The following is a 12,964-nucleotide window of genomic DNA, read 5'->3' as shown; positions in this document are numbered from 1 at the left end:
TCAGACCTCTCCTCTAAATCCGAACACAATTGGTCAAAAGAGATGCATACTACCAGGTGTTAATGGTGATGACGCCTGTTAATATGCATCTTAATACAAGGCAATAAACAGGGCACACACGCATGCAGTGGGAGTGTGTGAGAGAGAAAGTGAAGTCAAAACTGATGCACTAAGCGAAAATGTTTTTCTTATTTTTTATCTGTCAAAATGACGGACAGCATTTTAAATTTTCCATCAATCTTTCAAAAAATCAGTAAATGACAGAGCATTTTCGGTTAATGCAACCCCTGCTCCCATACTCTTCAAAGTGTTGCTCCACCAAGAGAGTAGCTGACCTGAAAGAGAAAACAGACGGCAGAAGACCGTTTACGCAAATGAGCGCTATAGCGCCCCTTGTGGCAACATTGTTGTTATGAATTGCATTTTGACACATTTTAGAACACAACAGCGCACAACATTGAGCTTGCATAGCTAGAAGTGTTTGGGTCACTGACAAATAGGGTTGTGCTAGCTGATAAAAATGAGAAATTTTTTAAAACCCTCTAGTTTAAAACACGTGTCAAGTTCGTGGAAATGTAATATGTTTGTCCAATTTGGTTTCATACATTTTTGAAAAACATTTAATTCTAACATTTTTTTTTTTTTTAACAAAATAATTGATTTTAATGATTTTAAAATTGTCATGTAGTGTAACCATCGTGTAAATTGTATTAAAATATTTCCCTTGCACCTACATGAGTGAGAGTGTACACAACTTAATCACTGATTTAAAAAAACTCATTCAGATTTTAAATATTCAAATATTTGTATTTTTTACAAATAAAATGCATTTTTGAGGCATGAATATTAAGCAGTTTTTTCAAGGTACTCTATCTGACCTTAACAAAATGTGCCTTTTCATAAAAACTTAAAAATATGAAACACAGTCATGAGGGTCTAAATAAGTCTTCTCTTTTTCTTTTTTTTTCTTTTTTTTTTTTTGTCATATGACAACAGAGTGGCAACTTAATGTACATGTTGATTACATCGCTTTAGTTTGATTTGGTGAAGAAAATATATTTAAAAAAAATACTTTTAATTTAATAAGAATCATTTAATAAAATAATTATTCTGCACTACTCGTGCCAACGTTTATTTTTTACCATCTCCGGACAGTTACACCACATGTCATTTTTTACTTCAAACCCCAGAAAAAAATATCAAAATGAATTTGAATTCAGAAATTGAAAACATAGAAGAGTTTTATTCACATAATTGTTTTGTATTTGATAATGTGCTTGTTAATGTTTACTAATGAATTAAACTATCATTAACTAATGATCTGTTAAGCATTATTTAATGTAAATTCAAATACTTTCAAATGTTATTAAACTTTCATTCCTATATGGCTTTGCACTTTTAACACTTAATAAATGTTACATAATTATTAACAGATCATTTGTTAATGTACATTTGAATTCTTACAAATGTTATACACTTTTCCATTCAAGATTCCTAAATGAGCTCATATTTTTACACTTACAAATGTTTTCAGAAATCATTTGTATATTTCACCTCTTCACACACTATTCATGATTACAAATTATATATTAATGTCTGGCAAATTAGTAACCAAGGTCTGTAAAGGCTACACACTTGCTGTTTGTTTGTTGGTGTAAGCATGCTTTTACTATTTACACATCTTTACAAATCATTTATTAATTATTTGTTCATATTTTTTTGCAGTACCCAATCTAAAATTGAAACTATTCATCCACTGTAAATGTTTGTTTATAAGCATCATTTGATAATGTTAGTTAAATTCATTATCTCATAAGTCTAACTATTTGAATATAAATTAACTAATGATCTGTTCAGCATTATATGTTTGTTAATGATGTATTAATGAAAGTTATTATAAAGTGTTACCGAATGTTGTTCCCACGATGCTGCTGAGGTTTGAAGATAAGGTTGTAGATTGTGTGTTTCTAATGACAGTTGTGTTTCTCCTCTCGCAGGCGTACAAACGGAAAACAGAAGCGGCTAAGAAGGAGTACCTGAAGGCCCTGGCAGCGTATCGAGCTAGTCTGGTTTCCAAGGTAACGGACGGGTTCACGTGTTTGATATGTATGGGTCAGTGATAATGTTGAGGGGTAAACGTTAGACTAAGATTTGATGGGAAGAGCTTTCAACGGAAAGCACAGGTTTATGTGAAAATTCTGTCATTATTTACTCATTTTCATCTTGTTCCAAACCCATCTGTTGTTATTTTGTCCATGGAACACAAAAAGAGACATTTTGAAGAATCTTAACACAGCTCTTTTCCATACAACAACAGTACATTGTGACCACGTCTGTCAAGTTCCAAAGAGGACTGAAAGCATTATAAGATACATCTCTCGTGTGCTATATTCCAAGTCTTCTGAAGTCATGAATACAAGTTGTTACTCACTGACAATCTTCCTTTCTGCCGCAGTTTTCAAATCTCATTCACACATGCATTATATTCAAATAAAATAATAATAATACATTTTAAATGTATAGCACCTTTCATACCTCAGTGGCAGCTCAAAGTGCTACACATATCAGAAATAAAAAGTCGAAAAATTATATAAAATCATTTATTTTAATAATTTAAATTAAGTATTAATTAGTAAACAAACTAAAAAATAATTATTTTAATAATAAATATGATTATAATTAAATTAAAAATTCTTTTGAATATATTAATATATTAAACTAAAATATTTTAAACAATAATATTTAAAAGTAAAACATGAATTTATACAAAAGTAAAAAATAAACACTCACACATACATATATAACTACATATTAACTTAATGCTAATTAATTAAATAAAATATTTGATAAAAAATGTCTTTAAATGCTTTTTAAAAATATGATGCTACAGTTTATAATTTCAATTTATATTAAATTAGATTAAATGTATTAAAAATTTTACCTTTCAAAGCATTGCGCAAATGCAGTAGGTTCTTTAATGTGTCGCAAACCGAATGTGGCACACTAGTTTGAAAATGCAGAATGGTGAATGAGATTTAAGAACTGTTACATAAAGGAAGATTTTCAATGAATAACAACTTAATTTCAGTCTGTTTTTGACACAAAGCTATTGTAAGACTTCAGAAGACTTGGAAAATACGTAATGCACAAGTCATATAGATTACTTTTATGATGCTTTTTCAGTCCTTTTTGTTCTCAATAAACTCGATGTCATTATATGGAAAAGAGTTCCATGGAAGAGAGAAAGTCATATGGGTTGGGAACGACATGAGGGTGAGTAAATGATGACAGACCTTTTATTTTTGGGTGAGGTATTCCTTTAACTCTTTAACTACTGTCATATGTCAGATTCTTGGCATGCTTGTGGACACGTTCCCCAAAATAGCACATGATTATCTCAAACCCTTATACATAATTAATTATCCCTTGACGGTGATATTTATCTCTGTCATATTTCTGCATCCAATCTGTTGTCGTTGTAATCTATTAGATTGCACCGTCTACATGCATTGCATGCGATCATGCATGTGCAATCCATAAATTGATTACAAATTTATGAAAGCAATTTGATGGATTTAAAGGAACTGGAATGTCGTTTCATTGCATACGTTCATCTGCATAATAAAACGCACCATTTTCAAAACCACTAATTTTACATTCATTGTTTATCTGTTCAAAAACGCAACTTGCATTTTCATGCTAAACACTCACTCTCATTTTCCATACCTCTCCCTCAAAGCTCCTGAGCCCAAAACAAGAGCGTTGATTAAGCCGTGAATACAGTATTCATCAAACCCGCAGGCTTTTATTAAACGCCCTTCATTGCGTATAATTAAATATTTCGTCAAAATCTGCTTTTGGCAGATTATTTGAGTGATGTGTTCGTATACTCTCATACATAAAATATGATAGAAAAAAAAGCATTTTAGACATCGACATCACTTACACGGCTCAGTGCTTGAAAAGAGGGGGAGTCTTTTTAGTTGTAAATTAGTTTTTTATTCATTTTGTTGTTGGGAGGGTGAAGAGCTTACTTGAGACTGAAGTATGAAGAATTGCAAAAAAACATAGTGAAGTTTGACTGTTTAAATTCTTGCGGTTTTTAGCATGCACCTGGTGCTATTTTGTAGTGTAATGCAATATTGTCTTAGTATGTTATATATCTAGTCTTAAAATAAACATGTTAAATCTAGTTTGTTCAGAGGTTTCATTATGCTGTTGTTGTTGTTGACACATGCAGCAACAGTTTTGCAATGGTTTTAAAAAAATAATATGATCTATTATGATATACTATACATTCATGTTCTGGTCTTCAAGAGAAATGTTTGACATGTTCAAAGCAGATGTGCACACTTTCATTCATTCATCCATCTATTTCTTTCATACTGATCGCTTTAGATTTTCTGTTCAATATATATGAGCGCTGTGATTGTGACAGCTGATGAACACGACCGACTTCTCATCACGCACTGACATTTGAAATACATATTTCCATTTGCAATGCGTGCTCCAGTATAACTCGGTAATGAAACAATGCATTGCCATAAGCGTGCGCTCTTAATTTGACAAATCACAGATAGATGTGTTTGTGCAATTGCTGCTGGCTACTGTTTCCTCTGTGTATGTGGTTTTGTGTTGAGCTATGATTTTTACATGTTTAACCATTTCAAGCTGCAGACTTATGGGTTTCGGTAAATTTGAGCACAGTTTGAGACATTGTTGAGATCTCTTCTGAAACTCTCAACCTGGTATCAGAATCACGTTATTGTACCTACATTTTAGCAAAATGATTTTCACGTGTCTCGTTGAACGGATCACACCAGTGTCAACAACACTGACTTTTATTCACTTTCACACAAATCACGAGTAAAACGGCAGATTATCAGTTCATCACAATGCTATCTTATGACATCTAAACACTTTTACTATAGCGCATGACTCATCTTAACGTTTGCATTACACAACCAGCTTCATTTACAAGCTTGTTCGAGTGCGTTCAAATTGCACGGTAGCTCAACTGATAGAGCGTTACACTTGTGATGTAAAGGAGCGTGTTACAAGTCCTGAAGCGTTGTTTTATGGAAAATTCTTAGGATTTAAGATTTTGTTCCAGGTCACTAATCAAACATACATGTATGCAAAGTGATATTGACCATGCTACAACAAAAGAGAGACAAGATACACAGACAAACTTTTCACTGAATTTGTTGCGCTCATAATATAACTTTTTTATATTTTTGTTGTTGTATTAAATCAGAAAACAATGCACAACAGAAGCACTTTTTCCTTGTGCACCCCACTGTATATTAAAGAAATCATGTGTTAATGTACATTCTCTCTCTCTCTCTCTCTCTCTCTCTCCTTCAGACCTACAGTGACCAGGTGGAGAGCAAAAGCACTCAGTCCAGCCAGCCCTCACCGCACATGATGCCCCCCAACCCTTCCCTGTACAGTGTCCCGCCCCAGCCCTCCTCCCCTTACCTGGGCCCGAGCCCCTTCCCTCTGACAGACCTGCAGAGCTATGCGGCGGGCGCTCCCAGACATGGGCTGCCCCGGTCGGCCATGCTACCCGCACTCAGTGCCTCCCCCCCAGCATCATTCCAGATCAGCCCCCCTCTGCACCAGCAGCTCTCGCTGCACCAGGGCTCCCTCCTTAACCAGCCAATCCGCATGCAGCAAGTGCAGTCACAGCCAATCATCTCTCACCAGATGGGCCTTCAGGCTCCACTGCACTCCCCACCCCCAGGACAGCAGGTTAGTGTGCTTGCTGGGAAACATCACACTTGCTGGAGTCACGGAGTGTGTTTGGAATAGGATACTACCATTCTAATCATACTCTTAAAGCAGTATAAACCCAAAATAACCATATGTATTTATGAGATAATAATGGACTCATAAATTAAACATGTAATGAGATGAGGTTGTGTCAACAGTGTTCTAGATTAGTGTGTAGTGTATATTAGTTAAACATACTGCGCACTATTTTATATATTATTTAAAAAAAACTGAAATAGTATGCAGTATGCAACAATAAAAGTTTCAAACACTAGTCTACTATTGAAAAAAAAGTATGTGAAATAGTAAACATATTGCAATGATAAACTTTTTCAAACACCAGTCTAGTTTTTTTTAAAGTATGTGAAATAGTATGCAGCATGCAGTAGTAAGCATTGTCGAACACAAATCTAGTATTTAAAAAAGTATGTGGAATAATATGCAGTATGTAACGATAAAAGTTTCAAATACTAGTCTAGTATTGAGCAAAAAGTATGCAGTATGCAATGATTAATGTTGTCAAACACTAGTATTGAAAAAAGTATGTAAAAATAGTATGCAGTATGCAATGAAAAACATTGTCAAACACTTTAAGTAAGTATTTGAAATAGAATGCAGTTTGCAAAGATAAGTTTCTAAATCTGGTCTAGTATTTAAAAAGTGTGTGAAATAGTATGCCGTGTGTAATGATACGTTTTAAACACTAGTCTAGTATTGAATAGAAAGCATGTAAAAATAGTATGCAGTATACAACGATAAGTTTCTAACTCTGGTCTAATATAAAAAAAAGTGTGTGAAATAGTATGCAGTATCCAATGATAAACATTGTCAAACACTAGTCTAGTATTTAAAATGTATGTGAAATAGTATGCAGTATGCAACGATAAGTTTCAAACACTAGTCTAGAATTAAAAAAGTGTGTGAAATAGTATGCAGTATGCAATGATAAACGTTGTCAAACACTAGTATTTAAAAAAAGTATGTGAAATAGTATGCAGTATGCAATGATAAACACTGTCAAACAATTGTCTAGTATTTAAAAAAAGGATGTGAAATAGTATGCAGTATGTGACAATAAATGTTTCAAACACTAGTCTAATATTGGAAAATGTATGTGAAATAGTATGCAATGATAAATATTTTTAAACACTAGTCTAAAATTGTAAAAAGTATGTAAAATAGTATGCAGTATGCAATGATAAACATTTTTAAACAGTAGTCTAGTATTTAAAAATAACAGTAGGTAGTATACAGTGTATATTGTGCAGTATGCAGTGTGTACAATAGTATCCCACTCTAAACATAGGCTAAGATTGAAATGGCATACTACCTTACTACTCTTACTGTTTCTGTTATGGATAAATATGGCAGAAGTAGTAAGAGTAGTGTGGTAAGACGCCATTCCAAACTCAGCACAGCCTTAGAAATGTTTATTGCATACTGTTTCATGTACTGTACTATATCAAAAAACAAATATTATGCAGTATACAGTATATTGTGCAGTATGCAGTGAGGAGTACAATCCATTCCAACATAGCCCTAGAAATCTTTACTGTGCACTGTTTCATGTACTAATTAAAAAAACAGTACGTAGTGTAACGTACAGTATATATATTGTGAAGCATGAAGTTAGCAGAGCACAAGCATCCATTCCAATTATAGCATTAGAAATGTTTTTCATTGCATACTTCATACTGTTTTATGTACTATTTATTAGTTAGTATACAGAATATACTCTGCAGTATTCAGTAAGCAGCATGCCAGTATTTAATTTTGAACATAGCTCGAGAAATGTTTACTGTTGCACACTGTATCCTACTTTGCATATTGTTTATAAAAAAGCTGTGTGCAGAATACAGTATATATTGTGCAGTATGCAGTTAGCAGAATGCTAGAAATCCATTTTGATCATAGCCCTAGAAATGTTTATTGTTGCATACTGTTTCATGTAATATTTTTTTTAAAACAGTGTGCAGTACACAGTATGCATTGTGAAGTATGCAGTAAGCAGAAAAATACAATTCAATTCAGAACATGGCCCTAGAATTGTTTATTGTTGCATACTATTTATTGTTTCACATACTACTTTTAAAAAAAAACCAGTATGCCGTATACAGTACACATTCCGCAATATGGAGTAAGCAGAACGCCAGTATTTAATTTTGAACATAGCTCTAGGAATGTTTACTGCTGCACATTGTGTACTATTTTGTATACTGTTTTTTAAAAAGCTATGTGCACTATACATTATATATAGTGCAGTATGCAGTTAGCAGAATGCTAGTATTCCATTGTGAACGTATCCTGTATTATTTCACATACAATTTTTGCCAAATAATAGCAAGTGTACAGTGCATACAGTGCAGTATGCAGTTAGTAGTATGCAAGTATTCTATCTCATATATACTTACGTCAAAGTGACAATTTGTTATTCTCATCAAATAAAAGCAAACTTTAATGTGGGAAAACAACCAAACATAAACACTACACGCTACCTCTTGCTCTTCTTCTGAGACTTTTCTATTTAGTACCATTTTATATTAAAAAGCATTTTCTCAGCAGAAATGAATCATTTTGGTAAAGTGTTAAAAAACTGACCAGAAAAGAGTAAAAGATAAAGAGGGACAGGTGTTTGCGGATGTACCTGTAGGTAGACCTGTGGCAACTCTCTCTCTCTCTCTCTCTCAGGGATTTTCTCACTTACAGTCCGAGTATCAGAAGAGTGTAGGGGGCTCTCAGTCTCCAGGGGCTCCGAACCCAGTGGGCCAGAACCCCGACTGGGACAGCGAGTACTGCAACCGGGAATGCGGCGGGAACCACTGCAGGTAAACAGTGTGTGTTTGTTCCACGTGTGTTAAAGTAACAGCCAGTGGAGTTGAAACTTAAGTGTTTAATAAGCAACATAAATGGTGTCATAGCTGCATGTGTTGAATTTCTAACTGTCTCTAATAACAATGCAATGTAAACAAAAAATATACAAAATGACAAAGTTATACAATTTACTTTCAAATCTGTTTATTGCTTGATTATGAAAAGTAGTAATTCACCTAAAAGTGAATATTCTATCATTAGTTGCTTGCTCTTGCCTTTTATTTTTTTTCGTGGAACACAAAAAGAGATGCAATGCAGACTGTCTTAATGTGATGCAGATGATGCATAATTAGGACTGCAGATGCTAAGCTCTTAAAAAATTACAAGAAAGCACCAATAAAGTAATTTGTACGGCTTGTGCACGATATCCCAAGTCTTCTGAAGTTTTACGATAGCATAGTGAGGAACAGATCAGAAAAAAATCGTTGCATCTGTCGTAGCTCTCAAATCTCATTAAATTCAAATATAGCACACTTACGTGCCAAATTCAACGTTAATTACAAGACACGCGGGAAGCAATGCCATCTTGACGCCATGTATTCGATCTGAACGCGAATGCAACTTTGATGACAGGGAAGATGTTCAGCGAATAACGGTTTAAAATTCAAGCTATCGTATGACTTCAGAAGACAATGCTTTACGATACACTTTTTGTATTGTCAATGCTAGATGCACGCAGCGATGACGCGCAAAGACGCGAACTGTCCGCATGTCTAGAAAAACTGGGCTGACCGCGGTCAGTCCGCGCATACTGTGCGAACGATGAAATTTGTGGCACACGTACTGTTTTTCCAATATTTCTCCATTTGTGTTCCATGGAAAAAGTCACATGGTTTTGAAGTAAATAATGACGAATTAACATTTTAGTCAGGACTGTTACTTTAAAAATGACATGAACGATTTGTTGTTTTGTAATTGTTTTGCAGTGGCAGTATGATAGGCAGGGATAAGCCACTCTACCTCACTTGAAGCAAAACAAGGAGACAGAAAACAGAAAAAAAATGAAACAACACCAGGGAGCCCCGCGCACCTCTCTACCCTACCCCCGACACCATCAGTTTTTCCCTCAGTGTCATTTTTCATTCGTTTTTAGAAGGATGTGTGTGTGTGTGTGTGTGTGTGTACGCGTTCTGAAGACTACTAGTGATCCTTTCATTTTTGCCAAGCACTTAAAAATGTACAGGCTTCTCCGCCGGAGACCTCCGAGAGCACTCACCCCATCTCTGAATAAACTTAAGCGAAAAAGACAAAAAAAGATGTATATAACACAAATGAAAAGAAACAAAAAAAAAAACAACAAGCAAACTACCATGAAACTGGCCTTCAGGGCCAATGAGCTTTAAGTAAAACAGAGGAAAACTCTCCTCGTAGTTTCTCAGTTACTTCTCCTATTTTTTGGTTGTCATTTTATTTATTTCCTGCTTGCAACATCGCGCTTTCTTTGGCCAATAAAAGGTCCTTTACTTTTGGGAAAATACTCTTCTGCGGGATATGTTACTGTTCAACTGATGCTCTGTGAATTTTGGTAGTAATAGACAAGATAAAAGAAATACGCAAATGGAAAAATTTAGAAATACGACTTCTTTTGTAATTTTAAAGACCCGCGTTGGTCTTAACCGATCTGTCACAGTGTGATTGTAAATATCACTTTTGGGGGGTCAAATTGGGAAGATGAAGTCAAGATATTTTTTCTTCTTTAATATGACTTGTAATTCATTGATTTGTATTTTAAATGGTATTTTGTGAATGCGTGCCGGTGTGAATGCGTATGAGGGAATGAGTGTTTTTGTGCGTTGTGTAACTGAGCAACCTGTGCAGGTGATATCCCAAGAGTGTTTCACACGTACACAATCTTGCATTAAAATCTGTGCTCACTGGTGCGATTTGCCCCCCCTCCCCCCTAAAATAAAAAAGATCAATGGCAAAAGCCATGACAAACTGCATGACCCGGCTCTCCATTTAGGCTCCCCATTTCATCGGGTCGATTGGAGAATTAACTACTGCTCCTCGATTCTGGCTCAAGATCGCAAACATACAGTTTTACGAAGTTACAAAAATTTTTAAGTGATTGAGTCAGCTTTGTTGATTAAGGCCACATCCACAATAATCCATTTTAGTTTGAAAACTTCTTTATGGAGAGCGTTTTCTAAACTCGACTTTTTCGGTGGATGAAAATGCCGTTCAAGCGTGGGTGAGAGACGTAAACGTTGCGGTATAAGTGTGAACGTAGTCTAATTTACTCTGAGGTTCTAAACGCGACAGATCGACCCAAAGTCGGGTCTGATCGGGACGGGAAAAATACTTTACGCAAGTATGCAAATGCCGGCGCAAATACACGACCCACGCAGTTTCATTGCACATACTTACATGCATTCTTGCGTTAGAGTCGCGGTAACAAACTTCAGTACTCTAGGGGGCGATAGAGTTACCCTCAAATGTCCATTAATATGCCATTAAACCAGATGTGTTATTATTTAGATTGTTAGCTATATACGTGTTGACAGTAACTTTAAATAAGTCACTCGGCAAGATTCACTTGAAATTGTTGCTCTAAAAAAAATTAACATAGAAGACTGTTTACGCTCAGCGCTTTGCGTTACATTGCGTTGTTTTAGGAATTGCGCTCTGAAACATTTCGGAATGCAATGACGCGTTAAATATGCGTCTGCGTTCGCATAATTGCTTAGAGTGTTTTTCGGGCCTAAAGCAGTAGTTCAATTGAAAATCCGGGTCATTGACGTTAAATTCACCAAGATAACATGTAAAGGGGAACTATAATGTTCTCAATGTGAGATATTACAGCACACATTTAAAACAACAGTGGGTCTCTAGTTTTCTAGTAGCTAGATGTTCTTTTGTGTTGATTTCATCTTTTACATTTTGGTGGGGGGGGGGGGATTAAAAGCATTTGACCATTTTGTTGAACTTTTTATTTTAATCTTTTTTTTTTTTTTCTACTGTAGCAAACTATTTTTAGTTGAGTAAAAAGAATAACTTCTACGACATTCAATTTGTGTACAAACCTGCCAATTGAAGTTATTTTGTTTGTAAAGTCAGCAATGATAATTATTTTAAAACTGTTATCAGCCAGTTGCCCATCATTTAATATTTAATAATGTTTAACAGGTTTCTATTTATGAACAAAATGAGATCAAGTTTGCTTATAACTACAATATTTGAATTCTGTTGTCCTTTTTTATGACAATTGCTATTTTTCTTCTTCTTTTTTCATTTTTGAATGCTGTTTTTAATTTTTCTTTCTTTGCCAGCCAGGTCATTTTGTGTCACTATGCCTTTTGTTTCATTTTGTCTGTAATAAAAAATATGTTAACTGAGAAATTTGTTGTGGTTTATTTTCGCTTACAGTTATGAATGTCATAACGAGGGGGGCCTGGGTATCTCAGCGTGTATTGACGCTGACTATCACCCCTGGAGTCGTGAGTTCAAATCCAGGGCGTGCTGAGTGACTCCAGCCAGGTCTCCTAAGCAACCAAATTGGCCCGGTTGCTAGGGAGGGTAGAGTCACATGGGGTAACCTCCTTGTGGTCGCGATTAGTGGTTCTCGCTCTCAATGGGGCGTGTGGTAAGATGTGCGTGGATCGCGGAGAGTAGCATGAGCCTCCACATGCTGTGAGTCTCCGCGGTGTCATGCACAACGAGTCACGTGATAAGATGCGCAGATTGACGGTCTCAGAAGCGGAGGCAACTGAGACTTGTCCTCCACCACCCAGATTGAGGAGAGTAACCGTGCCACCACAAGGACCTACTAAGTAGTGGGAATTGGGTATTCCAAATTGGAACAAAAAGGGGATATAGCATTCAAGTTGGGCTAAAATACACAATATAGTAACCGATATGGTTTTGAGTGCCATATTGCTTAAATAAACCATCTTCGACTTTTGAGAGATCACTTAAGTGACAAACAAGGCAACAGACAATATGCACACATATGCTACTCAATATATAAACAAAAATGTTGTGTGCATGCATCAGTGTACTACTTTTATTGCTATGAAATAAAACCTCTGTGTAAAAAAAAATCCCCCAAATATTAAGAAAGAGAAATGCGGTATGTTTTGAGTCAATCTTTCCCAGTAGGGAACATACAGTAAATGCTAAACGTTTCTTTATGTGCATGAACTGCAAAACAGCATCCATGTGGTGTGTTTTAAGTGGACTGGAGACTATTACATTGACCTGACATCCTGTGTTTTCTGTGGTTGTTTCTGAAGGTAAAGATACATTTAGAACATTTTCTATATTATCCATTCTTCTTCAGTAATGAGCAGTTCACAAGGAAAGCTATAAAGTAAAACTG

At 35.3% G+C, this 12,964-nt stretch overlaps 1 protein-coding gene across 7 annotated transcripts in view; it reads left to right on the top strand.

Annotated features, from left to right (window-relative positions):
- The window catches only part of LOC127449565 (TOX high mobility group box family member 2-like), a 154,697-nt gene extending 142,000 nt beyond the window's left edge, over positions 1 to 12,697 (top strand). For 3 of the 7 annotated variants that reach the window (XM_051713086.1, XM_051713085.1, XM_051713084.1), the window contains 4 exons: positions 1,998 to 2,078; positions 5,368 to 5,754; positions 8,464 to 8,600; positions 9,573 to 12,695. In XM_051713086.1, coding sequence (XP_051569046.1) covers positions 1,998 to 2,078; positions 5,368 to 5,754; positions 8,464 to 8,600; positions 9,573 to 9,615 — 648 coding nt within the window. In that variant the 3' untranslated portion in view covers positions 9,616 to 12,695. Of the gene's footprint in view, positions 1 to 1,997; positions 2,079 to 5,367; positions 5,755 to 8,463; positions 8,601 to 9,572 lie in introns of all 7 variants that reach the window. The other 4 variants (XM_051713083.1, XM_051713081.1, XM_051713082.1 and 1 more) reach the window with 2 other exon arrangements.
- The last annotated feature ends 267 nt before the right edge of the window (positions 12,698 to 12,964 follow it).

This window comes from Myxocyprinus asiaticus, chromosome 12 (genome assembly GCF_019703515.2).
Source record: "Myxocyprinus asiaticus isolate MX2 ecotype Aquarium Trade chromosome 12, UBuf_Myxa_2, whole genome shotgun sequence".
Lineage (NCBI taxonomy): Eukaryota > Metazoa > Chordata > Actinopteri > Cypriniformes > Catostomidae > Myxocyprinus > Myxocyprinus asiaticus.
The sequence above is the reverse complement of the archived record's forward strand: the minus strand, read 5'-3'. Positions and strand labels throughout refer to the sequence as shown.